The sequence below is a fragment of the Synchiropus splendidus genome, chromosome 11 (genome assembly GCF_027744825.2).
Source record: "Synchiropus splendidus isolate RoL2022-P1 chromosome 11, RoL_Sspl_1.0, whole genome shotgun sequence".
NCBI lineage: Eukaryota > Metazoa > Chordata > Actinopteri > Syngnathiformes > Callionymidae > Synchiropus > Synchiropus splendidus.
In genome coordinates this window covers 17,101,583-17,129,466 of record NC_071344.1, presented here as the reverse complement: position 1 = coordinate 17,129,466, position 27,884 = coordinate 17,101,583, and the positions used below count along the sequence as shown (strand labels likewise).

The 27,884-nt window shown below is 43.6% G+C and overlaps 1 protein-coding gene across 2 annotated transcripts; it reads right to left on the bottom strand.

The window, feature by feature from the left end:
• Positions 1-27,455, bottom strand: LOC128767372 (complexin-2). 2 transcript variants are annotated; one of them, XM_053879383.1, is made up of 4 exons: positions 27,345-27,455; positions 11,798-11,946; positions 5,571-5,746; positions 1-5,496 (listed from the first exon to the last, which is right to left on the bottom strand). In XM_053879383.1, exons 2-4 carry the CDS (start codon positions 11,826-11,828, stop codon positions 5,299-5,301), a joined length of 405 nt encoding a protein of 134 aa, XP_053735358.1. In that variant the 5' UTR covers positions 11,829-11,946; positions 27,345-27,455; the 3' UTR covers positions 1-5,298. The 2 variants fall into 2 exon arrangements, with proteins under 2 accessions (XP_053735358.1, XP_053735356.1); XM_053879381.1 differs by lacking the exon at positions 27,345-27,455 and adding an exon at positions 12,733-12,984.
• Positions 27,456-27,884: the final 429 nt, after the last annotated feature.

Genomic DNA, 27,884 nt, shown 5'->3' with positions numbered 1-27,884 from the left:
CAAACCTGGGACGCCGCTTTAATAAACGTTTCTTTATTACTGGTGTAGTTCATTTGCAAACAGAATGTTCCAATGATGGGACAGGTCAACAGGGATCCACACGACATGCAGTTAAAGAAACAGAAGCTTTTATTTTACATTCTCCACCTCTGCACCCTGATTTTCTCTGACCCTGAATTTGGACAAAAATCTTTACCTCTTCGTCGCCACCTCCACCGCGAGCACTTTCAGACGACGACAGCGCGGAGACACTCGGCAGTTTAAACACGACAGTCACCCATGTAGCATTTCTACTCGCGCTTGAGCGGAAAGACTGGAATGTATCGTAGAGTTGTGCTAACGGCTAATGCTACCACGTGGCAAGACCTGTATTCACTCTTTTTAATGTAATTTATCTCATTTACACCAACGTCGTGTACAGGCTTTGACTCGTGGCTAAGCTAACACTGGTGATTAAAGATCTTGCTGGAGGTTTAGCTAACTCGAGCGACTGGCAGTTTGTCTCAGTGTCGTGAAAATGCTACTAAAACCATCGTCGGCCAACATGTTTTAATAGTCGAGTGAAACCCACTTATTTTTCTCTACACGGCACCAATGTTGGACCATGTGGATGTTTCTGAGCTCCAGACAACAGAAGATGTGTCCAGCACCCGCCAACCGTCGATGCTCCGCCTTTTATAAACATCTCACACAAACAACCCCCTCTAGCATCACAACATATATCAAAGGACCCCCCCCAACACACACACACACAAACAGTCATGCACTCGACAACACTCATGATCACGACACATGAATCACAGCGAGCGGACGCACATGAAGTTGTAGCCCTTTTCAAAAGCATTTCACAGAGTGTGAAGCCTGGAGAGCATCGCTGCCGAGAGACGCCGACACGCTTCGTCCCTCTGCAGGTCTGCCTCATATAAAGTCTTTATTTATACATCAACATCCGATTCCTACACCCACAAACACATGGAGGTATCGGTTAGCTTAACTACAGTATTCTTTAATTGCACGTTCCCCAACTTTTTATTTGAAAAATCCTTCCCACGTCTCAAGGCTGTGATCACATGACCTTCCCGTCTGGTAGTGAAGACGAACATTTTTCTGTCTTAAAGATGAATGGCTCAGTATTAAATTTTCATTTTCTAATTTGGTGTTTCGGTAAGAAACGTTTTTAATAATGGAGGCTAAGGTTGTTAATTATTGAAGAAATGTGCTATTATGGGGTAAAGTCTTAAAGATCTGCTACGTTTCAGTGACATCCACCAGATACATCGATCAACGGATCAAACCGGCGGTGTGTTTTAGCATGATTCAAGATAGTGACTTAGCTTCAACTTGTGCTACACAATTCAAGTATATTTGGTATTTTAGCTTCATGATCAACAACCAAAATATGACACTTATTAAAGCTACAAACCAGTTCCAAAACGTTATTTTCGATCAAATGTTTTTTTTTGTTTTTGTTTTCATGTCTCCTGAGGTTGGGTCGCAGGGGCAGCAGCTTCAACAGGGAGCGACAAATGTCCAGCTCCAACTGGGGGATCCAGAGATGCCCACAGGCCAGTGTAGAGATATAATCCCTCCACTTGGTCCTGGGTCCCCTCCCAGCTGGCTGAGTCTCAAACCTCATGAAATGCCTGAACCACCTCATCTAACACAGTGTGGAGAAGAAGCGGCTCTACTCCGAGTCTCTCCCGAGTGACAGAACTCACCTAGCTCTAAATGTCGTAGAACACTCATTTCAGTCACTGGTATCTTAGATCTTCTTCTTTTCGTCATGACCGTAGGTGAGGGTCAGGATCGGTAATGGAGAGCTTTGCCTTTTGGCTTAGCTCTCTTTTACACAGTGTGGTAGAGCAACTCCAATACTGACCATGTAGCACAAACTTGCGGACCAATCTCAAACTCCCTTAACCCCCTCACAAGAGAACAAGACCCCGAGATACCTTAACTTCTCCATTTGAGGCAAAGACAATCTGGAGAGACCAATCCATCTTTTTATGGTTGAGAACCAGTGCCTCGAATTCGGAGGTGCTGATCCTCATCCCAGCCACTCCACACTGTGATGCAAATCACAGCAGAAGGTCACAGAGTGATGGACCTTCAGACCACCAAACCATAAACACAGGATTGCAGACGAAGCCCAACCCTGGCGGAGACCAGCCCTCACTCACCAGCCCAAACTTGACACATAAATCAGATGAATGTGGCAGAAAACTGAACTAAACCCTTTATATATTCATCAGATTCTCTGAACTCAAGTCGAAGGCAAATACAAATTATTAGAGGAACAGCTCGACATGTGGTCACAAATTGATTTCTGGCTCTAACCCTCACACGGAACCAAACAAGCTGCGATTCCTCTTTACTGTGTGATCAGAGCTCACTTTCAGCTCCAAAACACGGAGCAGGAATAAAAGCAGTCCATCTGATCACAGCCCTGAGCGGCATCAAAGCCTCGGAACAAAGAACATGGACAACACTCTTCGATCAAAAGCACAAATTCTGTTGCCTGGAGAAGCAGAAACATTCACCTCTTCATCGTGTACCATGGCGGTTTCCTCTTCAGCTAACAATTGCATGCTTTTTTTTTCTAACAAATGGAATGTTTTAAGTTTTTTTTCTTTTTTTTTGCACAGCTGGAGTCGCCCCCTAGCGCTTGTACTGTGCATTGCAGTAACACAGAAGACCACATGGCTAGACAACACCACATACAGAGACGCACACACAAACACACTGACACGCGTAGACAGGTTTTTTTTTTCCGTATGCACAGAAATGTCGAGGAACAGTTCCCTCTTTTCTTTTATGGACGAAAACAAACATGAGACAGTCGAAACGATGTCTGTCACTTCTTTAAGGAATTATTGCGATCTAAACAATATGGCTTTGTCTAGTGAAAAGTCCTATCTGAGCTAGAGGGTGAAATGCTTGCTTGAACTCGTGAGAACCGGGCAAAACTCCTGGAACAATGTACCGGTGACTGATGACACAGCAGCGGGTGACGCAGGAACAGTGACCATGTTAGTCCTATAGTTGGTATGTGTGACAAGATTTGTGACTGCAGGAGTGTAGTAGTTTCAAAATAGAGTTTGAGTTGACGTGGACTTGAACCAGTGACTTTCACTTCCCTGCATCATTCGCAGGAAGTTCATCAGGACTCACTGGGGAGGTAAATTAAGCGGATTCTGGAGGGGTAAACCAGGAAAGCATCGAAGCGCCAGAAGGTCCCCGACGTCGGGGCCACCCACGCGCCCATGTGCTGCCAAGCCTTCTGGACCTTTTGAGCCGGCAACGCAAAACCCACAGGCGTAATTAATGGCCTCATCACGTTGGAATCTGACCAAAGGTTCAGAGCTCAGATGCAAACCAATGGGTCAAATGTAGCATGGGATGCTATGGAGGATGCTAATAGCTGAACAAGCTACTAGCATTTGAGGGTATTAATGCTGCGTTCCAGTGACCTTGGAAGTTGGACATCTGAACTGGGAAAGACGTCACAGGCACGTTCAGTGCGTTCCAGTTATCAGGGTCAGAAAAGAAAGCCACGAAAGCTATTCTCACGCATTGTTGCCCGAGCAACTTCTCAATAAATATGCGTTCCATTCACAAGAAAAAAGGGAATAACACATTTGAATGTTTTCATTCACTAATTTGCTGTATTTGATTTATTCTATACTTCTACGTCCTGTTGACACTAAGGGAAGCCATCTTGGATCGTGAACTCAGGTTGGTGAGAATTCTCCCACCACCCTAGAGAGAAATCCAACATCACTGAGGGGGCAGGGTTGGGAATTTCCCTGTTCTGAGGACAACTGGAACGCAGGGTAATTCAGTGCAAACTCACGAGAAGGACTTCATGTGGCCTCACCAGTAGTTCTTTGGTCTCCATGTTGGACGGAAAATGCAAAGTATATAAACCCGATGAACACAACTGAGGGGAAAAACTCAAAACAAACACGATCATTATTCGCTTTTAACAGCGTGAGAGACGTCACAGTCGATGCTTCTCTCTGAACCAAGGTTCTGATCTGACAGGGAAATGACTTGAAACTGTTGGGTGGGGTTTGATTGTCGCTGGAGAGACCCATGAGCAGTTGTTGAAAACGTTTCTTCGATGATGTAAGGATGCCGTCGTTACTCGTTGTTTCCCGTTCTCAATACATTGTTCCAGAAGTTTTACTTGGTGTGAACTAAAAGACACCATGCTCTCAACCCAAGTTATCAATTTTAGATGATTCCAGTTCTCACCTTTACTGAGACCAGTACGGTTCTGAGGTGGACCTGGGCTACTTGCCTGCATATTTTCATCTGGTACTGGATCAGAGCCTTCTTGGTTTCCACTTCTCAAACTGAGGACATGACCTAATGCAAAGTGTCATTGGGGTTGAGGTGGGACACCCCCATGAGACTCAGGACACGAGGCCTGTGGGAAGGACCTAATCCTGACCGTGACCATCTGCTGCCAAACTTCAATCTTGTACTTACGATCCTTCCCATACATGCTTCATCTGTGACCTTCAGGCGGACCTCTGCAATGTTTCAGCGAGACTCCCCATCTCTTCTTCTCCAGACTAACTGGGCAGCTAAAGGCAAGATGAAACTATAGGTGGAGACACCAAAGCACCTTCTCGAGAACCTGGGTTGAGAAAAGTGTTTCCAACACTCAAAATGGAACCCTACAAGAGGAGATGATATGAAGGCACGTGTCCTATAAACCCAAACGCTAAACTCTTTTTTGTCATTTTTATCGGTATAAAGACCTACATCGGATTCATAAAAGTACAAAACACCGGTTGAAATGATAAAAACATGCTCCATCTACTGGAAAACATGGTGGCAGTTGGAAAAGCTGGAAGAAGAGAGTTGCCCTTCTTCATGGAAATACTGCTCCCCAGTGGTCACCTCCTGAAGGACGGACCTATTTGCGTCTGCCCTTGACCAGAGTAGAAGCGACAAGGACAGCGGAATACTAATGTGAGAGGTTCCCGTTGAAGACTGCATTCGTGACAAATTAAAGGGGTGTCCGTGGTGCATTCGACAAGTAGTAGAAAAAAGTAAAAGACTCTAGAAAGGCAGTGTGTAGCCTCTAACAGTTTGGCACCTCCCCACCCATCCCTTCCCAAGTTTGGTCCCGCTGAGCTTTCAAACCCCCACCTGCTTATAAAATCCAAACCGTCCCCCTCCCTGTGTTGTGGTGCAAATCTTTCCGCCCACCTTCCCCTACCCCTGCAGTCTTGCAGACTGGACCCTGTGTTCAGGGTTCCTTTGACTCGTTGCACTTTAGTTTGTTTACTTCTTGAACATGTCTTGTAATGGTCCAGGGAGGAACTTGAGCACAGTGTCGAGGATGCTCTCCTCATCCTCCTCATCGTCGTCTCCGCAGCCTCGTGGAATGGCCTTCTTCGGACGTGTCAGCGACCCCTCGCAGGCCTGCTCCATGGCCGCCTTCTCCTCTGCCTCCTTCTCCTCCTTTTTCTTCAGTCCATACTGGGACAAGCACAAATGAAATATCAACCAACGCCTTCGACCGTTACAACGTATCCAACGGCAGCGCCCCCTACCTTATCCCTGATGGTCTGTCGTACTTTCTCCCTCTCCGCCTCCATGCGGGCGTGTTTGGCCTTCCTCTCCTCCTCCTGCTGCCTCAGAGCCTCCTGACGCTCCTCCTCCTTCTTGGCTGCATCTGGGTCCTTCTCTTCTTCTCCGCCCAGCATCTTACCCATGTCTTTGGTGGCCCCTGTACAGGCAGACAATCACAGAGACCCTCAAAACACCATAAACAGAAGGGCAAACAACAAGTTGAATGTGTCATGGATGGCAAGGAGTTTTCCCTCACTCTCTCGACAGTGGTGGGCATTCAAGTGGAAGCAGACGGCAGAACATAATCCGTCAAAGCTTGAGGTACTGCTCTCCTGGGACGTCCTCGACATTTATTTAGACATATTTACTCATCTGTGCCTGATATTTTGACTATACCCATCCTGTTCTCCCTGGGGTGCACCCATTCTTCCTCTATTCCCAGGTTGTGCCTGGTCATTCCGTCGTAATACAAACTGTTATGGACTCTACTGGATACTGTGCCACCATGTGTCGCCTCTGTCAGCCTGTTGTCAATCTGAAGGCATCACATATGGACGGTTATCGTGTGGACTTTTTGTCTCAATGTGACGTCAAAGTCAGCTGATGGACGTTGAATATCCCGATGCCATTCACCAGATGGTCCAACATGTTACAAAGGAAGAATGCGGTAAGGGTTAAGACATGAGGTGGAACCCCTTAAGATCTTGTCCGAACACCTCTGTGTCCTCATTCCATTCTTTTTAAACATCAGGACGAGCTGTGGGAAGGTAAAGCGATACGCTAACAATGGAGGAAAAGGTCCACTTGACCACCGTCAGTGTGGCGTTTTATGAGTGAGAACATGCTGCCCATGGTGTGTTCTGATATTGATCTTATTCAGGTGCTCTTTTAAACTACATTTATCTATGTTTTTGTAATTTGTCATTGATTCCTTCACTTCCACTCTAGCGACTCACAGTGTCCCTCTCCACAAGGTTCAGGTGTCGTCCAGCATTGGCAAACTCTACTGTATATGGCACCACAGAGCTCCTTTCTTTAGAGGTTTCACAGAGACCAGAGAAAGGACATGAACACATTTGCTTTTCAGACACACCTAAAGGTCATTAAAGACACTAGGTGGCGACGTTTGTGCAGGACCCAAGTTCTAAACTTCTGGTTGGACTGAAGGTAGGGTGCGTCTGGACACTCCACCGCACTGAAACACTTTGGTTAGTTAGGGACTCTATGGAATCTCACACACGTGTGTGAGTCTCTTCCGGACCTCAGTCCCCCAGACCAAGTGTAACATGCTCGCAGGACCACCACTTGGAAAAAACACATATTCTGCTTTGTAAATAATGAATAAATCATAAGTCATCATATCAGGAAACACAAACAGGAAGTGCCTTATCTCGCTGTTGCAACTTCACCGTCCTAGTTTCCAGTCTTGTGTTCCCATCAGCTTCTCTCAGGTTCCACAGAGAACATTTCCTCCTCAACAGCAGAACAGCATACATCAGCATATTTAAGCGCGAGCCTCAAGGCGTCTTGTACGAGGCGGAAGAGTGACCGCCAGCTGGAGCGGCTTCAAACAAACACCAAGTCACAGGAAGAGTTCTTCCCCTCTTCTATCTGCCATCTGTCCGTCCCACCTGCACCCCCACACGAGTGCCTCGTGTATCGATCAGGAGAAGGCAAGACAGGTGGAGTGGGGGGGCTTCTGCGAGTCTCTCAGGATATGACACCAAGATTGTGTTTATCTTCAGCCGATTGTGAGACTACGCGCACATCGACCATCCGTGTGACACCGTGTTTCATTTTCATTTGCAGCGTCTCGCGAAACACCATCCCATACTGTCGGCGCTCCGCGGCATCGATAATACAGCTGTTGTTCGCCGCGCTTGATCGATAGTAAATGCAGGACCACCTGAGTGTATGAATTATGGATCCTCGCCGAGAGGAAACTTCATCAGAATATTGATCTCAGCCCAGAGACTCGGCCACATATTTCGCTGCTGTCCTAAACGCATCCGTGTTTCCTCCATTTGTTCCATTTACTTTGTGCACAGGAAATTAGAGATCCCAGACAAAACCGTCTCTCGCTTTACACCATGCAGCTTCATGTCGTGTTCACCAGAACAAACATTCGTCCATATATAGTGAGTCGCACACTTCCATCATCCCTCAAGCAGTCGGACTCATTTAAAGGCAGTGAATCCTACACATCCGAGTGACCTTCGCACACTTCACATTCAGATTCATGAAATGAAGCACCCTGCTTTCACACACCTGGAGACTCGAACCTGAAGACTCGCATGCACTGCTACTCACCACACATCTGGGTGAGTCCCTGCGACTCGAGTGTTGTCACATCAGGACAATGCACTTGAGTCAACACAGACTCCGAATTCAGTCCAAACTGTGTCTTGTCAAGCGCTAATGCGGATCGAGAGATCACACGAGTCCAACTCTGAGGGACTCATCATAATGAATCGCGAGTCATTACAGCTGCACTGGTGCAGCAGATTTATAACTCATGGGTTTAATTTCATCTGGGGATTAATAAAGTCCGTCTATGAACAGAGGCGCCTTTATGTGACCGTTAAATGATTCTCCAATAATGACATCATAAAGGCATCATGAGGGAGAGGACTCAAATTCAATGGACCAGAAGCAGGTCAGTCACAGCCATCGATCACAGCCGACACCTCGGATATGGTGATTCGCCCCTGTTAATAGCTCGGTGGCTCTCGGGTGACCGACTCGTGGGAGTCATCGCAAAGTGGCAGGCTCATACAGAGTCGGTAATTGCCCCCCCCCCACTGTTGTGTGGCGGGAGCAGAACCATGGATGACAAACTGTCGGACCCAGGAGGCGGGGGGGGGGCAGAGCCGAGGGCGAGTCGTTACCGTGCCTCAGCGGGGAGTCGCAGAAGGTCAAGAGGATGTTTGTGGGAAAACAGACCACATGTGGTGCACAAATTAAGAGCAAATAGAAATGACTTTTTCCATATTTATAGATGATGTTTGACCCATTTATGCTCCTCACCTAGAGGGGGTTAAACATATGTAAAATTGATGCCACGCAGTTTACTATCAACTTGGGTAGTGGTCCATAAAATAAAGAAAGAAAAAACAAGAAAATGTAACATAAATGAGGGAAATAAAGGGGTCTAAAGAGGTGGAACATTATTGAGAGGATGCATTTTGAATTAGAAGTCGGGAGAATGAAGCCGACGTGGGCGGTGGGGGGATAAGCTCGGGGGAGGAGGAAGAAGAAGGAAGGAGGGGACATGTGAAGGTTAAAATGCTGTCGGGTCAAAGGAGAAAACAGTCTTGTCTCCTGAGACTCCAATGTTCCATTTCATTAACAAGCTTCTTCATCCTCTGGTTACCAGGACCGGAGCTCATTTATAAACCTGCGGCCGAGGCTGGAAGACGACGAGGTCATCGCCAGCTGCTGCTCTTATAAATTTGTTCTTAACTTGTTTCACGGCGACATTAAAGTACCTGACACAGTCGTGTCTTGTTCTAAAAAGAAGGAGTGCAATTATCCTCTTTTTATTCGTCTCAAAAGAGTGAAAGGAAAGTTGATGTCTGGAGAGGAAATGAGGCGGAGGAGAAGTGGACGGTCGCCGCCCGGTTGGTGAATAATTAAACTCATTTGAATAATAAATCACCTCCATGGTGCTCCAGGTCACATGTCCACCTGAAAAATGGACGTAATTACAGCGTCCAGCAGAGAGTCCCGCTCTTGAGCAAAGTCTGAGAGCTATCTGGTCGGGAATCAACCTGCACGCCGCTTCCTGCTTCGGCTCCGTTTGGCAGGAAATGAAACACGGTCCAGGCCGCGCAGATGATCCAGATTATTTTTTTAACTCAGTTATGAGACAAGATTATGGATGGAGAGATGGAGTTTGGCTTATTGCTGACACCTGAACTCATTCCTGGGAGGACAGGCAGTAAAAGGTGTGGCTCGGGTACGAGGCGCGACTTCTCTGAGGTGGATTGTGTCGAACTATTACTGAGGTCCACACAGGCATCTGCCTCACTCCTCGCTCAAATTCTACTACCCACTGTGGGCCTGGGGTCAGACAGACTTTCGGGTCATCATCCCACCACCGACACCATTTGAACCAGACAAAAGTTATATTCTTTTCTTTATCATCAAAGACTGCGCTAAAGCTGACACCACGATGGCCTCATCATAGTGTCAATGTTAGACCTCCACGGCAGCAGGTGGAGCTCTGAGAGACATCAAGGACTCAGTGACTGGAGCCACTCAGAGGACGACTTGTAAAACTGAATTGTGGGATGATGTTGGACTCCAGCTCAGAAGAGTCTCTTTTCTCATGTGGACACCTTGGAAGACAGGGTTGCTGGTTCCTGCACAGGTCTTTAGACTCAACATGGAGGCTGATGAATCCGATTTCTAATTAAATCTCCACTAAAACAATCAGCTGTGTCCTGCAGCTGAAATCTATAACCTCAATCTGCCCTGATGAAGGTCTTCAACGCCCGGCGGCTCGGCTGTGAGTGTGTGTGTGTGTTAGTGTGAGTGAAACAGAAAATGAGCACAAAGTATCTAAGAGAAAGTCGGATTGAAGAGAAATCAAGTCTAAAGTCCAGAGACAACTCTGAACACAGTCGCCTTCACCACTGACTTCCATCCATGAGGGAAACATTACACCTCCAACAGTGAAGGTCACAGCAGTCAAGTGCTGCTGTGCGGGAGGTCAATCGCAGTCTCAAAGGCCGAACATGGAGGTGAGGGGGGCGATGGGTTCTGTTTATCTGTCCAACATATAGTTATTTATTTAACACCAAGTCAAATCAAACGACTTGTTTGTAACTCGATGCAGAACTCAAAGCTTCACCACATGAAAGAGAAACGTTTTGTCTTCACCGCTTCAACCATCGTGAGCAGAGGAGTAACAGAAAACCTTATTAAAAAAGTATTATTTTTATTTTAATAGTTCAATCAAAACTTATATATATAACTTATATAGAAAACAAATACTGATAACAATAACATTAGGATTGTGTTTCTACTGGGATGACTTGAGAAGATGCTCCAAGCTCACCCACTTTCACATGTTCAATTTTGTTGTTTTTAGAAGCCAAAACTTGTAATATTTTACTTTAAAACTTTAGACCTAGAAATATAAAAACTATTAAGTAAACATATTCTAAAATACATTTTTTTAATCAAAATGGTTAGATCATTTTAGAATCATACCAGCAAAGAAAGATGAACAACATGTTGTTCTCTATACATATGAATATTAGAATGAGCTTCAAAAGTCTTCATTCTGAACAACAGAGTATGTTAATATGCAAGGCTTGACAACCATTGAAGAGAAAAGTGAAGCGCAGAGGAAGGAGTGGAAAAGAAGAGAGAGCAGGTGTGAGAAGGTAGGTGGCTCCATCCGTCTTCCAGCAGGTTCTCTAGGCCCAGAGGGTAAAAAGGTTTGAGGAGACCAAGATGGACGATGGTGACGGAGACAAGGACGGATGAGTTGAGTCCAAAATAACCGCGTTCGTGATCTTTTGACACTGAGGATAAAAGATTCAGTTCATCTAGCTTCCTCTGGACTGTAATGCTTAAAAGAGATGAGCCACCAAATTATCCACCTCACGGGTATTTAAATCTCAACACATCTTAAGATAAGAAAAGATTTATAGCCGTTTTATTTAAATGAAAATTGTGTAAGAAACAATATGAAGCTGCATTTAACTAAGACGAAAGGTTTTAAAAAAGATATTTTTGCTTTGCAATTTTACATTCTATATCATTTTTGACCACTGTACTTCATATTTCATTTGTTCAATAACAATATATTTTGACTGGTTTAGAATACAACCAGCAACCTACTGTGTACCATCACTTCAGCACCATGATCCAAGAGTATATCATCCATGAGGCTAAATATGGAATTGAAATCTTGAGTGAAAACTTGCCTGGTAATGCTAAAAAGAAGTGACGGGTGAGGAGCCCTGAAGGAGAGAGTGAGGGCAGAGGAAGAAAGGGATGTCGGCGGGCGATGAAGGAACTCATTTTGTTTCATTGACTGCATGGCCCTGAGCCGGACTGGACTGGAGTTATAGAGACCTCCGGGGGGCGCACTTCGGGCGGAGAGCACTGACTTTTTAAAGTCGGGGTTGAGCTCCGACAGCAGAAGATGACAGGGAGGCATCATGACCTCACCAGAGGAGTTTGGAGTACTCACCACCCAGAGCTTGCTTCATCACAAAATCCATGTTTCCGGCTTCTTGGTTGGACTGTTCTCCTCAGAGTCAACAGGAAGGGAGCATGCAGCCAGCGAGGTCAGAGGTCACCGAGAGTTTCCAGTTCAGTTCTCTGGTTCAGCGAGTCTTCCTGCGCACAAGACACATTTGAACAGTCAATACACAGTACTACGACTGCACTATGAAGATGCACACACAACCGCTGAGTACTATAAAGACACTAACATAACTGTGGTGTACTACAAAGATACTAATACAACTGCAGTGTACTACTATGATGCTAACATGATGGCTCTATTGCACAAAGGATACTTCTAGTATGTCTACTGCTGCTACTACTTAAACCTATAATAATACTACTACTTCATTTCTACTCCACTGACACCACCACTCCTCGAGCGCAGCTCCTGCGACTGCCACGTCTCTATCAGCCGATCCGATCTCATCTCCTCGGAGGCATCAGAGACGATGTCATGGTGTGGAGGGCAGTGGCGCAGGCTGAAGTTAATGGAGCTGCTGTTCACAATCTTCATGACAAAATTCCCATCCTGGATCAATACCGACACGTTCAGAGCATGTCACTGATCCACCGCGTCACCCGAGACCCATCGATAAGAGTCGGACAAGTAGAGTCGGGAACAAGTCAGTGAAACTAAATCCACTTCCTGTAATTCATGACCATCAGCCATGTTAGCTCCTCACCACAGTCAATGCTCCACTAAAGCAACATAAAGAGGGAGGTCGGCATCTCACTGGAAGCTCTGGATCGACATCGTCTGTGTGAGACTCGGAGTGTAGCAAGTCAATCTACAGTGAGAGCCATGGTTAATGCTAACAAAAGACGTGAGTGGTTTAAGATGAGCTTCTTCATATAGTGCAACAAGGTGTTGACAAAGGTAGATCAGGGGTGTCAAACCTGTGGGTGCTGCTAAGAAGCCAGAGAAGGACCTTGTGTCCAGAAGCGCTACCAAGTCCCAACATTCTGCAGTCCCACAGAACACTGTCACCAGGAACAGCTGAAGCAGAACATGTGTGTTCTATATGTGACACATCTGAACACGAGCATGAAGAAACGTGAGGCGGATTAAACCCAACAGCTTATTCTGGGATGGACAGGATCCATGAGCGCTTTAGGGGGTGAAGAGCTTCATTTCCATGGAAAAACAATAAAGGCACCAGTCACATGTTGAACAGGAGAGAAGATAAATGATGTTTGCATGCTGGAATATTAAATACATTATTTTTCTGACTTCAAAGGAAACATGGAGGAACGGAACGTTCCATGTTTCAACTATAAAGACAAACAATAATGAATTTTATGTGACCCATATTCTAGCATGCACCTTTGTGGTCACTGACATTTTTTAAATAAGTAATTAAAATGTATATTTTATTAAATATGACAAAGATGTTGTTTATATACTTGTGCATATATTTTTCTATTAATAACTTATTATTCTGTGTTCTATTTCCAGACCTAAATCATTTTTTTTCACAATTTAGCGTCACCAATATTTGCTGAAATGGATAAAAAGAAATACATGAATTATCTCATCGAATACTTATTACATATCTTTTTCAATGAGATAAACATATTTATTTGATTTCATTTTTTAACTTGATAATTTACAGAAATTAGATTTACAAATTTGAGGATATTCTTATTTATTCATTTTGATAATGCAGGTAAGCAATATTGAGTTCTATTTTTTAAGGTTTCTTGAAAGAATTTATTTCGTCAGTTACATGAATCATTTTTACACAATTTAAAGCATATTTTTAACTGTTTCCAGTTTAGGTATGTTAACATTTCATCCATTTAAATTTGTATTTTTGTTGAATCTTCTTGTTCATAATCATGATATATTAATAACTTGTTTACGTTTATTTATGATGGCGATAACTTTTCATGTTTACCTCAAATTAACTGCTTTTAAAGTCACAATTTTCCAGTATGAATGTTTATATTGATAATATAAGACTCCAGGAGCTGTTATGAACGAATGAATGAATGGTTGGATGGATGGATGGATGGATGGATGGATGAGCTGGAGCACTAACATATGCATCTGGCTCCTCAGAATATGAATTATCATCCCACGTCTTTGGAAGGGCCCGGCACGTGCGTGCAAGGGTGTGTGTGGGGAGAGGATGGAGGGGGTTGTTGCTGCGCTCTGGCAGCAGAACATCTCTCTCATCGCTCCAGAAACAGACTCAAGGACACACTAATGGAATAAAAGAGCGCCGTGGCAGCTGAATAGGAACGATGGAGGACAAGACACGACAAACATCAACTCCTGCTCTGATCAGGATCCGGTGACGCTCCCGCGGGTGAAAACCCGAGCAGATCCTGATCCGGATTGACTTCCTTCTATTCTCGCAAGCCTCTAGGTGGCATCGATCCGAATGATTATTTCAAAGTACACCTATGTCGATATGTAAAATATATACCGATCAATATCACTGCAGAAGAAACATCTTCATCTGCGCTCCCTTCAGGATGAAAAGAACACAAGACTCTTCAGTGAAACCAGATCACCTGAGAGATTCACATATGAGTGAGTCAGTCATCAAGTAAGTCAGCCTCTAGCTGCTTTGAATCAAAATGTTTTTTAGCATTTTTCTTTATTTAGTGCAAAAGAGTGCCGCCCTACTGGCCTGGAGGTGGAACTGAGAGATATGGAGGAGAAGGAGGGAAGTGTGTTTACCTTCCAAGTTTCATCATGAATTAAGCCACAGTGACTTATCTTCTTAATGGGCAACAAGTCAACGGTCCAGTCTTTCTTCAGCAAGTTATATTTTTTCTGCACTCATCTTTTTTTGTCGGTCAACTTTTTTCTTCTATTATTTTCACTGGTTGGCACTCAAGGACCCAAGCTTTTGCAGTTGAGATTTACTTTTCTTCTTTGGTAAACTCTTTACTTTGTAGTTTACTGTGACTTTTTCAACTTTCACTTTATTTTCTTTATTTTTTCATGATTTTTAGCACATTTTAGCAGCTTTTCTAAGCAGGTCGATTTAGTTTTCCACACAATCTTTCGTCTTTTTCAATGGTTGACTTTTTAAATAGTGTCTATCAAACACCCCTAAAGAACCTTTTGAGATGAGCAACAGCAAATGAAGCTCCACAGCGGCTAGCAGGAGCCACAAAGAGCTTCGACTGGTTCACTTCAACTTCCACTCTGGCTCGGGAACCTCATGCATCAGAAGCCAAACCAAGCCGGAGAGAGCAGCGTTGGTGGACGATCTCTTGGACCAGGGCTCGCCAGAGACCGTCGTGGTTATGCAAGCTCTTATCAGCTGGAGCGAAGCGTGGCAATGGTGGCGGTGGCCAGGCTTTAAAACCTTATATAAGCTCCTCTTTCATGAGGAGCCAAATATACCATCACCACCACAGCACCCAAGGGCTCCCACTCTCACCCCCACCCCCACAAGCCGCTGCACTTCCATCCCTGCGTAGCCTTTCTTCTTCCTTTCTTCTTTAATTTCATAATCCCAGCGCTGGCAGCGGTGCGTGACGTGGGATAATGTTATCAGAGCCGGGCAGGACGGCGGCCTGATCCTATCCAGTTAATTGGAAGTTGTTTCCCAGTTTCTCCGAGCCGGAGACGAGGACGGGAAGCAGGAGTGTGTCAGGGCGATGTGACGGAGCGCGTTGGACGAGGCGAGGAAGCAGCCAGGAGATTTGTGCGGTTTTGTTTGAAGACGACGGCCATGCTTCACCGGGGTCGAAGGGCACGAGGCGTTCCTCAGGCAGAGCGACAATTGAAAACAAGAGTCGTTCCATCAAATAGACAGTCAACTGGACAGATGAGGAAATCAATTCAGGATTTCCAAAACTCACTTTTGACGGCTCATTTCTGCTGAAACATTATTTTCTGAAGACTTTATACAGTCAACTCAAACTATATTTTTTTCCATGGTCAGCATTTTTTCCCCCCATCTTTTTCTTCATGACCAGCTTCCTCTTCAACACCAATTGGTTTTCAATGCTGCAATGTTTCATCACCTGTGGGCATTTTTTTTGTCATTTATACGACCACTTTTCATTTTTGACAACAGTTTGTGATTATGTTTTATTAGTAATTAGCTTTTACCATCTTTTTGTAACTGCCAAATAAAAAAATGACTATTTTTGTTTTTTGAACAGATTATTTTTAATAGCCGTCTTTTATGAATGAAAGCATTTAGTATTTTCTTGTTTTCTTTCTTATATTTTGTCTTCAAAATGTACTTTTATTTACTTAGACATCCATTTAAACTGTGGGGCTTTTTCCATGGTCAATACTTTTGGTAACTTGTGGTGACTACTTTTCGCCCCCAAATAAAGTCTCTTTTTAATGTGTTTTTTTTTTTTTTTTTACGGTAAAACGTTAAATCTCATTATGCTCCATCGTGTTACAATCCAAATGTCAGGTTGATCAGAAGTCTACACCAGCCTCAGCAGAAACCACGACTCGCGACTCCGCCTGTCCAGCTCTCACCTCGAACGACGCGGTGTGACACGCAGCCTCCAGCAGACTAATGAAGCTGTGGCTCTCGATGATACCGTCAGTCTCCTTCATGGGACGCCACAGTGCTTTGTGTCGGTGGGGGCAGCAGAGTTCAGGGGGAGTCGCCTGCGAGCGAAACCCGGCGGTGAAACAACGGGCAGCGATCTGAACTGAAGCAAAGACTAAAGCTCGCTGGGGGCTCCTCTCGGACCCCGTCGACCATCTAATGCTGCGTTCTTGCACGTCTACAGGGCCCGTGTCGCGGTGCAGGACGCGCACACTCATCCTTTAACCAGCCTCACAGCACACACACGCTGTTGCACACTCTGGCCCTGCAGCAGCCTCCCTGCTTGAACGAATGGGAAAATCCATAATGAGAGTTGGACAAATGGAGAAACAACAGATCTTTGACAGCAGCTGCTTTCACACCAGGTAAGCACGAGTCCAGAAGACTGTGCCTGCAGGTCAACACAGAGGGAAAACAACACAACTGGCAGCAACTCGGGCTTCCACAGATGTAATGGCAGATTGTGTTGACGGTTCAACAATGTCTGTTAAAAGACAATAGAATCAGAGGCACAAAATATACCAGCAGGATCATGGGAGCAGGAGGGTTATGACTCCAGAAGGGTGCCAACCCCTGAGCTATGAGCAAGGAGGTTCCATTTCATTTGGACCGGTACAAAACAAGACGAGTTCCAGGCAAGTTCACGTTAGAGATTATGTTGCATGAGGATTTACTCCACAAATATTTTGTGCCAAAAAACATTCAATATTGCTTTGAATTTGATTTAAAAAATACCTGAAAAATAAAAACAAACAAAAGACAACAATACATGAGTTTTAAAATATTTATATAAAATCTAGTTTCAGCTCTAAATCAAATAAGAGTTATTTGATTCAATTGAAAATAGAAATATATTTTTTTATTGTTTCTTTTGATTCATATATTTAAATTATATTTAAAATGAAAAATGGTACACATAAATAAAAATAGTTAAAACTTTGTTCCTGTTTAACTATAAAAAAGTTTTTATTCTACTAGAAATGGGCGCTGGGCGAAAGTGTTTATTGCTAATATATATTTCGGAAAGTGATATGAAACTGGAGTTGTTGACAAGCATTAACAGAAAACATGGTTGAAAAGGTTGAAACATCTGAAAGCGAAAGAGTTCTTTGCATTTAAATGAGTTAGAAACTTAAACAGGAAGTCCCACTCATGAGTTCTTCAAGTTCTTCTGACTCACTTTGTTTCAGGGACTCATAGTCCTCAAACTCAGTGTGAAGTGACTCGCTTCGTGCCATATGTGCCACCATAGCTCAACAGGAAGTGAATGCATGAACAGTGTTTTTCTGAATCATGACACGGATTGAGTCAAACGACACATTTGAGTGACTCCGATAGCGAGTCAAATCTCATGAATCTATTGAATCACACACATTTAACCAAGTACCTGTCAAATTGGTGACAAGCATCGAATCACACTTGATTTTCAAAATAAAACTTCATCAACCCAGCTAGCAAGCGAGCATGACGAGTCAGCAGAAGTGCACTGTGGCCACAGGCGACTGAAGAAGACCTCACGGATGAAGTCAGAAGGCCATTCATCACTTTATTTTGTCATCACGCTCGACACGGTGGCAGGAATTCATCAGCAGCAAAGTCACCGACGACAGAAAACACATTTACGAGACGAAAGCAGATGAATTAATGATGAGCTGCTAACGCTGGCGCTCAGATGTGTGAGGCAGCGACTTCACCGCCGACATCACTTATTCATGTCAGAGGATGGATGATTCCCTCAGCACTGACTGGGAGGAAGCTCCACTTGATTTCCCTCCTCCAAGAGGTGACCTCCGACATGAAAGGCCTTGTGTACAAGAAACGGACAGTTGGGGAGAGTTTGTGAGGCGTCAGCTAATTAACGTAGCTATTAGCGGCGGCGCCGCTCAGCCATCTGCTCACATGACAAACAACCGAATCGACTGACAGCCATTAAACACACCGCCAGCAAACGAGGACTTAATTTACAGTCTTTTGTTCGCCGTCCTGATGTTTACCCATGCTGCATTTCACCTGGTCATGTGACCTGTGTCAACACATTAAACCGTCGTCTCCTGTTTCACCTGGTGACCAGCTGGATGGAAACATTTGGCCAGGTGATTGTAGTGGTCATGTGACAAATGAGGCAGGTTATTTTTGTCCACTTAACGTTTAATTTAATGATGAATGGATAAAACAAACACGTTTGCATCAATGACACAAACATTCAGTGCTGTCCCACCTCTGCTGAGCTTCAAATATTGGGACTCAGAAATGGACCATTAAAACCCTCAGATTCACTCAGCGAGTAACATGAGTCATACCAAGTTCCTGTCATCCATTTCATGACATACTTGGTTAAATGTTTGAGATTCAACAGATTTATGACATTGGACTCACTATTGGAGTCACTCAAATCTGTTGTTTGACTCAATCCGTGTCATGATTCAGAAAAACACTGTTCCTGCATTCACTTCCTGCTGAGCTATGGTGGCACATGTTGCACGAAGCGAGTCACTTCCGCTCCTATTCAGAATAGAAAGTCCATGGACCACTTTGGAGGACTCAGTAAGTCCATGAGTTTGAGGAAGTCACGGAAACAAAGTGAGTTGGAGGAACTCATGAGTGGGACTCGCCTCCTGTTTAGGTTTCCATCTCATTTAAATGCGAAGAATTCTGCTCTTCTGTAGAATGACCTCGATTCCTGACTCGGTGTAAATGACATCACGAGTCAAAGGGACTCACTCGGGTGCATGATACTTGCGAAACAAGTCAACTGAGCGTCCTACTGAGCAATTTGGGCCACACTGAATCAATCAGATCACTGGTACTCGGCAAGTCCTTGAGTCAGATCCTCTTCCTGTCAAAGACATGCGTCAATGGAGACATGTAATAGAGCCCGCACCTTGTTTCGAGTGCCTATGGTAATCAGCGATTCCAGGACCCCCGCTGACAAGAAAATGATCCATTTGCATGATTTGCCACGAAACAACAAACAGGCTGTCAGGAGGAGTTGCCGGCGGTGATGAAGTGGAATAAGCTGCCGCTGACATTTCAGACTCGTCCAGCCTGAAGACGGAAAGAGAGCAAGTTCACCCCTGACAGGAACGCCTGGGCGCCGTTCACACGCTGACATTTATCTGCTGCTTGCTCATCAATCCAGAATGTCAACCCTCCGTCCGTTTTGTTTCCGTCCTGACAACTCATGATTTATTCAACATCCAACCGCCTGACATTATGCAGCCGCTTTTGTACAATGTCCAAAAAATAGGCATCAGATTCCAGGTAAACATGTTTGTGAGCAGAAGTCAGTCACTTCCGGTCCGGTTCAAAGTTGTGTTTCGATGAGTGCCTCTCACTTCCTAGCGTTTTTTGGGAGACAATTGGATGCAGGTACTTCATGAGACTTGAGCCACATTCAGCAACTTCAAAGGTGTGACTCACGTCCTGTCTCGCCACTGAGTCACCCAGAATACTCAGATATGTGCAGTCTCCAATTTGTTTGAGTCAGGTTTGGAACAAAAATCCCAAAATAGGTGGCTTCATGGGTCACATCCACTTCGAATCAAACAGTCTGAATATCTTTCACAGAGAACTCAACAATTCCATGAATCCAAGTCACCCCCAGAGAGCACAGTGATTCATGAAAATAAACGCGACACGTCTTCATCAAGAGTCTTCAGGATCCAACCAGAAGACTGTAAAACAAACGCCATGAGGGACGCACATGAGGCTGATCTGTAGAAACGGAGCTCATGACCCTCTCGTACATGTGAACATCACACACTCGGGTGACTTCACCAGCTCCATGTATGTATCTGCATGCCTCCCCCTCCGTGTCTCTCCCCTCGGGCCGTGGCGGGGGAGGAGGCTGACTGTACATTCGGACTTTTGTGTCGATGTTGCATGGATGAAGGAAGAGAAAGAGGGAGGGATGTGAGGCGGAGGAGTGGACATAAAGAGAGGGGAGCAACTGGGGCAAGAGGAACGAAGGGATGGGTACGAGCAGTTCATCGCTGTGTTGGCGAAGGATCACCAAGTCGAGGGCCATAGTCCGCTCACAGCAGTGAAGAAGTTCTGTTAATAAAGAGTGGCGCGAGAAGGTACACCCAACTTGCTTCAGATTTGGTCCCACGCTTTCACGTTTTCAGCTTCGCGCCATTTTTCCAGGCTTCCGTCAATAATCGCTGACTGAAGGCCACTTATGAGCCTCGAGGTGAAGAGGCTGCAAAAGTGGCCAGCAGGGAGGGGGAGTAATGAGCGAGGAGGGGGCGCTCTGAGGGGCCGGGATGGTGCGTGGGTGGCCAGAGCGGCTCCTGCCAACGGCTGCCTACAGAGAAGTTTGTGGGGAGACAGAGGCCAACGCACAGAGACCACTGAATCATTACACTACAATTTGTTGCAAGTTCGGAGGGAGGCTCCGATCAGGATTTTTGCTGCCGATCACCACCGATACCGATCACATGGATTGACTATGAATTTGCAATCAAAATCGTGAGACCTTCTGTGTCCATGATGTGAAAAAATGAACTTTAAACCATTTTAATTCAGACACATTTTATACACCTCTTCAAGGTGGCAAAAAAATAGAAAAACCTTGGCGAATGCAGCAATTGCTCTGTCAAAAGGACAACTGAAAAACATTTAAATCGATGTGAGATGGTGCGGTTTGCTGCGTCATTTCCGTTTCCATCTCCACGTAAACAACACCTGAGAAAGGCTGGTCATCTAGCTACGTGAAATTAATAATTAGTTCTTATTATTCCAAATGTCACGCACGGAGCGGCGGGTGTTGCTAAGCGTCAGCTTTGCTAACAGCTGCGGAGGAACCAGCGGTCTCACTTTCATGAGCCCAGAAAACTCCTGGAGCTTTAAATGGCGTGTTTAATTATAAATAAATAAATATAATTATACATAAATATATTAAGAAATACATATTTCATTTTAACATGCTTGAAATGATCATAAAAATGTTCATCAGGCTGAATAAAATTCAACTGAAAAATGGTTGTATTTATTAAATATTGTTAAACAAAATATTTCTGAAGATACTTGATCATTCAAATTTCAAGTTGCTATCACAAATCAAAACTAGATGATAAAACAATATAAACATACAACATAAAATTGTCATGAACGACATGTAAACTACAGTTAAATAATTGTTATGAGTATAGAATCCTTTTGAAAAATAATTCCATGTATGACATGATTTCTAATAAAATAGAGCTGCAGACCACAGCAAATTAGAAAGACTCAATATTAGACAGACGGTCATAATTTAATTACTAACATTGGCACTTAATCATCCAACACATGACGTTGTCATGACAACGGCATGTCATTTAAAGTCAGAATGAAGACGGCCTCCATTTCCTTCTTCAACGTCCCAAAGGTCTTTGTCAGAACGGAGTGGTACGGTTTCGGATGAGCGGGGACGGCAAGTGCGTGGTTTGACAGCGAGTTATTGAAAGTGGCCCGCGACCTGCTGGGAAGTTAATTGGAAGGGGAGCGGGGCGGCGGGTTCATTACTCGCTCGACTGGACAGTAAATCTTAGCCGGAAAGCGCAGCGGCATTCTTGAACCACTAGGAGGCGCATTTGACGAGTTAGATTGCAACACCGCCACACTTGAGCAACATTAGCATTTCAGCAGACCATCACTTTTCATGAAATAAGTGAAAAATGAAAATAATATAGCACCAACTACAACTTTAAAAAATGGATGAATATATAGGTTACTTATTCTATACAAGTCTGATACTACTTGACAAACAACAAACATGGAGGAATCCCTGAACAAAAGCATCTGTTTGCTTTTGTGTTGTTTGTTTCGCTGCACAATGGCCAGAGTTTCCACTACTCTGAATGTACTTGAAATTCTTATTATATTGAAATTCTTATACAAATATTTTCAAGACATTAAAAGAGCTTCAGTTTAATAAGGTGATATAAAAACGTGAATTCAGCTACCATCGTGATTTATTGTGCTATTGTCAAACTGATGCAAAATAAACAATATTTTGTTGTTTAAATGTATGTATGGGTCCATCATTTGATTCAGTAACATACCAAATTCATTCAAAGTCTAATTTCAACGCTTTAAATAAAGAGACTATTAAGAAAACAGAAAAGAAACAATACAAATAAAGTATGAGTAAAAAACCCACTAATTTTAATATATATTTATTGTTGATCGACGAAACGAAGTCTAAAAAAAACAAAGAAAATTACAATTATAAATTATTTTCACATTGCAAGCAAATGTAATTAATTTGTAAAATGACTATATTAATTTGCTGTAATTTAAAATATATGTAGGAAAAAATTGTAAATATAAAACATAAGACACAAAAATAAAAAAAGAAAAGCATTGTAGGAAAGTATCATTTGATGTGTGAGAAGCTCTTAGGCGATGTGCGTTTGTTCAGAGAAAGCAATTGGTTCAACGATGAAGAGGATTGCAGCATTATTTAATTAAGCAGTGTGATGAAGAAGATGAAGAGACGCAAGTGGAAGCAGCGGAGCCGAAGTCACAAGAGTGACAGGAGGAAGAGGACGAGCGAGGACAGGCGCGACTCGGCGACAACAACCAGCACACCACAGGGTGGTGCAGGCAACAGCCAGGAAAATAACCAAACTAACTCCTGCTCAGAAAGTGTCCCCTCACTCGAGCGCTAAACCTCCAGAAGTGGCCCTCGTCTCTCTGCACCTCCAGGGTCAACAGCAGCATCAGCGACTTTCACCCAGATGGAGATGAACAGCGCTACCACAGCTGACCTTTGACCCCAATGTTGTCTCATTGTTCGAGCGTCGTGAATGTGTGAGACATCTGATCTCAACAATACATGTGTCGCAGGTGCCACATCAGGCCTCGGTGACTCAGGCAGTTTCTAGCATGACTCATCGATAATCAAGAAGCCAGATTTGAGAAATACTGAGAGAAGCGTCGTGCGGAGGGGCCCATCATAGCAAGGATGCCTTGCTCATGAACATTTGGGAGTCTAACACCGGACTCAACACAAGACCAAAAACGAAAAAACCATAGTGTATTGTTGTGTGATTCAAAGTCAATGAACAGTGTCATATTTTCATATTTTGCTGGAAGTGCTTTTAGTTTTGGGGACTGACTTCCTGTATGAACGATCCACATACAACACATTAGTCCTTTAAATCATGAGTCAGCAGAAGTCTTTCGAAAAAGCCAGGAATTGTGTTACTAGTTAGCATCATTTGGGAGCTCATTGCTCATGTTCTCAGCGAGAAAACCAGCGTGACCGGACATTTATTTTCTTCAAGTTTGACATGGAAAACAACTAAGCTGCTGAACAAGAACTGACCACTAACTGTGTAAACGGCACTAAACACTGTTGCCACTACCTCATTGATAAGCTAATGGCTACATAAAAATAATTATTGTTCACAGTTCACTGATGATAAAAAAATACAGATATTTTGTTTCAGAAACGTCATGTGGCAGCCTGATGCCATGTCGATAAAGTAGAGTGTTCAATTATTTGAAACGTGTCAGCAGAATCTTCTAAACATTTCACGATACATCCTCTGAAGACAGGTGGTCGCTAACAAGAGGGCTGACCCAACACAGCTATGTCAACGACTCGAGTCAGAGTCTGAGTCGTACGCTCGCATAGACTCTTAGAGTTGCACCCCGACTTCATGACGTTTGCAGTCACGTGACTTCTGAGGCACTACTTCGGTGACAAAACACCATTCTGACCTAGATTTTAAATATTTCATTGCATTATCAATATTTTACCAGTGTCCCACTTTCATAGTTCCTTCGTCACCATGGTGACCAATATCGGTAACACGTAAATGCCTGTCTGAGACGCCATCTCCCATGAGTCTTAGTGTCCTCTCTGCAGCATCTTCACAATCGGTAGATAAACTTTGAGGTATTAAAGACTGGAGCGGAGAAGGAAAAGACCACGCGGCGGAGGTCTTCTCCGACCGACTTGAGGAGGTGGTGGGACGAGACAGCAGCCGAGTCTCACTGTGATTCTAAATAGAGACGAGAAGGCGGACTAATTAAAGGTTTGTCAGCGCACAGTCGGATATAAATAATGCAGCTCATGAATTCCCAGTGACGTGCGTCGGATCCTGCTTGGGCTGCTACAGATTAAAATCATGACTAAAAGACTGAGTCTGGCTTCTGTTTTTACTGTAGACCACTGCAGAGCTCAAAATAGTAGCTTTAAAACATACCATTCTAGCGTAACGTGCTAATTCACTGTTGAGTTAAATAAAAAACTGTACTAGCAATTTAGCAGACTGAATTTAATCACAACGAATTACTATAAAAGAGATATATAAATAAAATGGTACGACCAACATTTTGTTTGATGCTACTGTATATTGTTTGATATACTATATATATATAATTTTAAGGAAAATATTTTGATCAATAGTATTAATGGCACTAACAATGTGACACGAGGAAAACATTACAATCAAATTACAAAAAAAAAACAACAACAATTGCTGTGCAGGAAGAAAAATAAATAATAGTTAAAATATTGCTTTGGGAAAAATAAAAAAAATAAAACATACATTTATATTTAAAATATAAACAAAATCCATTCATATCTAATGATATAAAATCCAATAACAATAATCATAAATTCTATTAGATATGTGAACATAATTACAAAGTAAACATACAAAAATGTAAACATCAAGACAATATTTTCAAGACTTTTTGTAAAACATTCACAAATATGAGTGAAAAAAAGTCAAATTATGATGAATGAATCAATTCCATAGAGCTGATGTTGACAAAAGCAGCACTGTAAAAATGACTGACGGGCATCAACAGAGAGGAATAGATCTTGAGTTGTAAGAAATATTACTACAGACGCGCCAGCTTCATCTGAACAAGCAAGACATCTCTCCACCGGTCCCGCACAGTCCATGAGAAATAAATATAGAATTGAATCACTATTTAATTCTGTGCCTGGAGTTGAACTCGGCACCTCGTGGGAGGCTACTGTTCTTCCCACCCAGCATCAGTTGCCCTCAGCTCTGCGATGGCACTGGCTCAGGAACACGCCCACGCAAGAGCAGGTGAGGCAACACACTTAAAAACAACACTGTTGAATGAAACATGACCTTCGACGTTCAAACTTCACGTGTTGCACCCCTGACTCCGGTTTCCTCCCACGCTCCCAGACACATGCATTTAGGTTGATCTGTCTCTTGTCCCCAGCAACCTAGGAAATACCGCCCTGAGACAGTCTTAGAGCCGGTCACGCTGAAGAGCTGGGACGCTCCAGCATTTGAGGAAGCGCCAAATATGGATCTTGATGAATTGACGACTTTACACAAGCAGATGGCGGACACCTGCTGCTCCAGGTGGGCGTGGTGCTATCAAAGTTTGGGGTAAATAGCAATTGAAAACCACCAACCGGTCGAGAAGACAAAGGAGGTTGTAGTCAGGCAATATGGGAGAAACACAGTAATATTTACTCTGATGGAGATCATACAGTAGGTCGAAATGTCAAGGCAGCGGTCACCGGAGCTGATTCAGGGTCCGCGGGAAAAAAAATACAGTGCGAATAGCAGCATGGGGTTCACCGTTCCAGAGTAAACAACATTGTTATCCAGGCACCATCATCAAATTGCCTGAACGGATGAAGTGCTAGTGTCAACTCAATAGCTTGCTGTTAAATGTACTGTGAATGTATAGGCTAGTGTGCATGACTACATGGCTACTTTTTGTTTAACAACGACTGTTAGCTGAAAAACTACAAAACACTAGTGCTGACTCCTGTTTCTACCTGGAGTGCCATATAACGAAAAAAAAAGTGTGTTTCAAAAGCTGTGACTGATGATATATTTGTGTTTATTACATTTATGTTTACGAGAAAAACTAGCCAGTTTCAATTTATTAGTTCTCAATCACTGTCAGTGTCGAAGTCAACAAAAACAAATCATGACGCCATCAAATTAATATTTACTAGGCATGAGCTCACAGTTGAATGAATGGGTGACCGGTAATTTTTCTTTTTTTCCCACCACCATATAAGGCTTGTAAAACACAATATAGCATTGCACAGGCAATAAAAAAAATAAAACATAAAAATGTATATTTTTACAGAAATGCGTTGAAGCCTCTTATGCATGAAGCTCATATTTTCAACATTGTACAACACATAATTTCACAAATTCAAATTCAGCAAAGCTCAATTACTCAAATTGCGACCTTATAATTTCTATTTTCAAGTCCTTTTTTCTCAGTACAAGGTTATAGTATGAAGCCATGTTGACCAAAATACTGATAACACTAGTTTATAGCTGTTATGTTCACATTGCAGAGCCACCGATTGAATACATTAAATAAAATGTCATACAGTTTTGGAGGGAAATACCGAGTGGAAAGTGTATTTTAAAGGGAACTTCCCTTTGATCGCGCAGTTCTAGGTTACTATGGCACATCTCTCTGCAGACGATTGGCTGACGGACGCGGTTTGCCTCTCACACCCATTTCCACACACACACACGTCTCCAAGCACCACCTGATGACACCAAAAACACTTTTCCTCGTGAAAAAAGCTCCACCATGACAACACCGCCGCGTCACGTGACACTAATCAATGCCGGCCGTTATTAATAATTCACGCTGCTGCAGAGGAGCGTCTCTCCACCAGCGTTCATCCTCCTCCTCCGTCACCTACATGAGCCCAAAAAAAAAAAAAAAACACAGTGCAGTGTGGAGGCATCGTCTGCAGCGCGCCGGAGCGCTGTCTCCGAATCAGGCGGGGAATAAAACGAAAAGCAGAAGCGCGCCATGTTTTGCAGGTGAAGCCGCCTGACACCTGCGCATTGAGCTTTTTTTTTTTTCCTCTTTTCCAATTTAGCGCACAAACACAGCGCCGCGGTTGACGCCTACTGAAGCAGCTTCACCCTCCGTAATTCAAACCTCTCCCACCGCACGTGAACGCAGCCCGCTCCGGAAAGACGCGCTTTTACTCACCTGACGAGGCCAAAGCGCGGATTCGAACCTGTCTGCGACCAAACCTCGGTGTGATTCCAGTCCAGTATCCCAGTCTCTCCTCCCTCTCGCTGCCTCGCTCCCACCTCCCCCTCTGTCTCTCCTCCGCCCCCTCCCTCCCCCTCACTTTCACCGCCTCTCCAAGCATATGGCCACAAGCTCGGCACATCGCAGCAACGCAACACAATTTGACTTCTTCATCGGAATATTGCATTTCACACGGACAAAGGAAAAACAAAGTGATAAATCACAAACTCTACTTTAAAAGGATAATTTCTATCATTAAGTCGAGGAAAACATTTATATATATATTTTTTTCTATTTGTAATATTGTTATATTTTTATGATCCATATACATAACGTTTAACCGCTTAACTTTTTCTGACAGTGCCTCTCATTTTTTTCCCTGTGATTATATTTTCTTTTTCATCATTTTAAGTTTACAGGCAAATTTATATTAATTATTATTACCGCATTTATTTTACCTGTACTAGTTATTTCTGGCTCAATTTACTTTTTGAA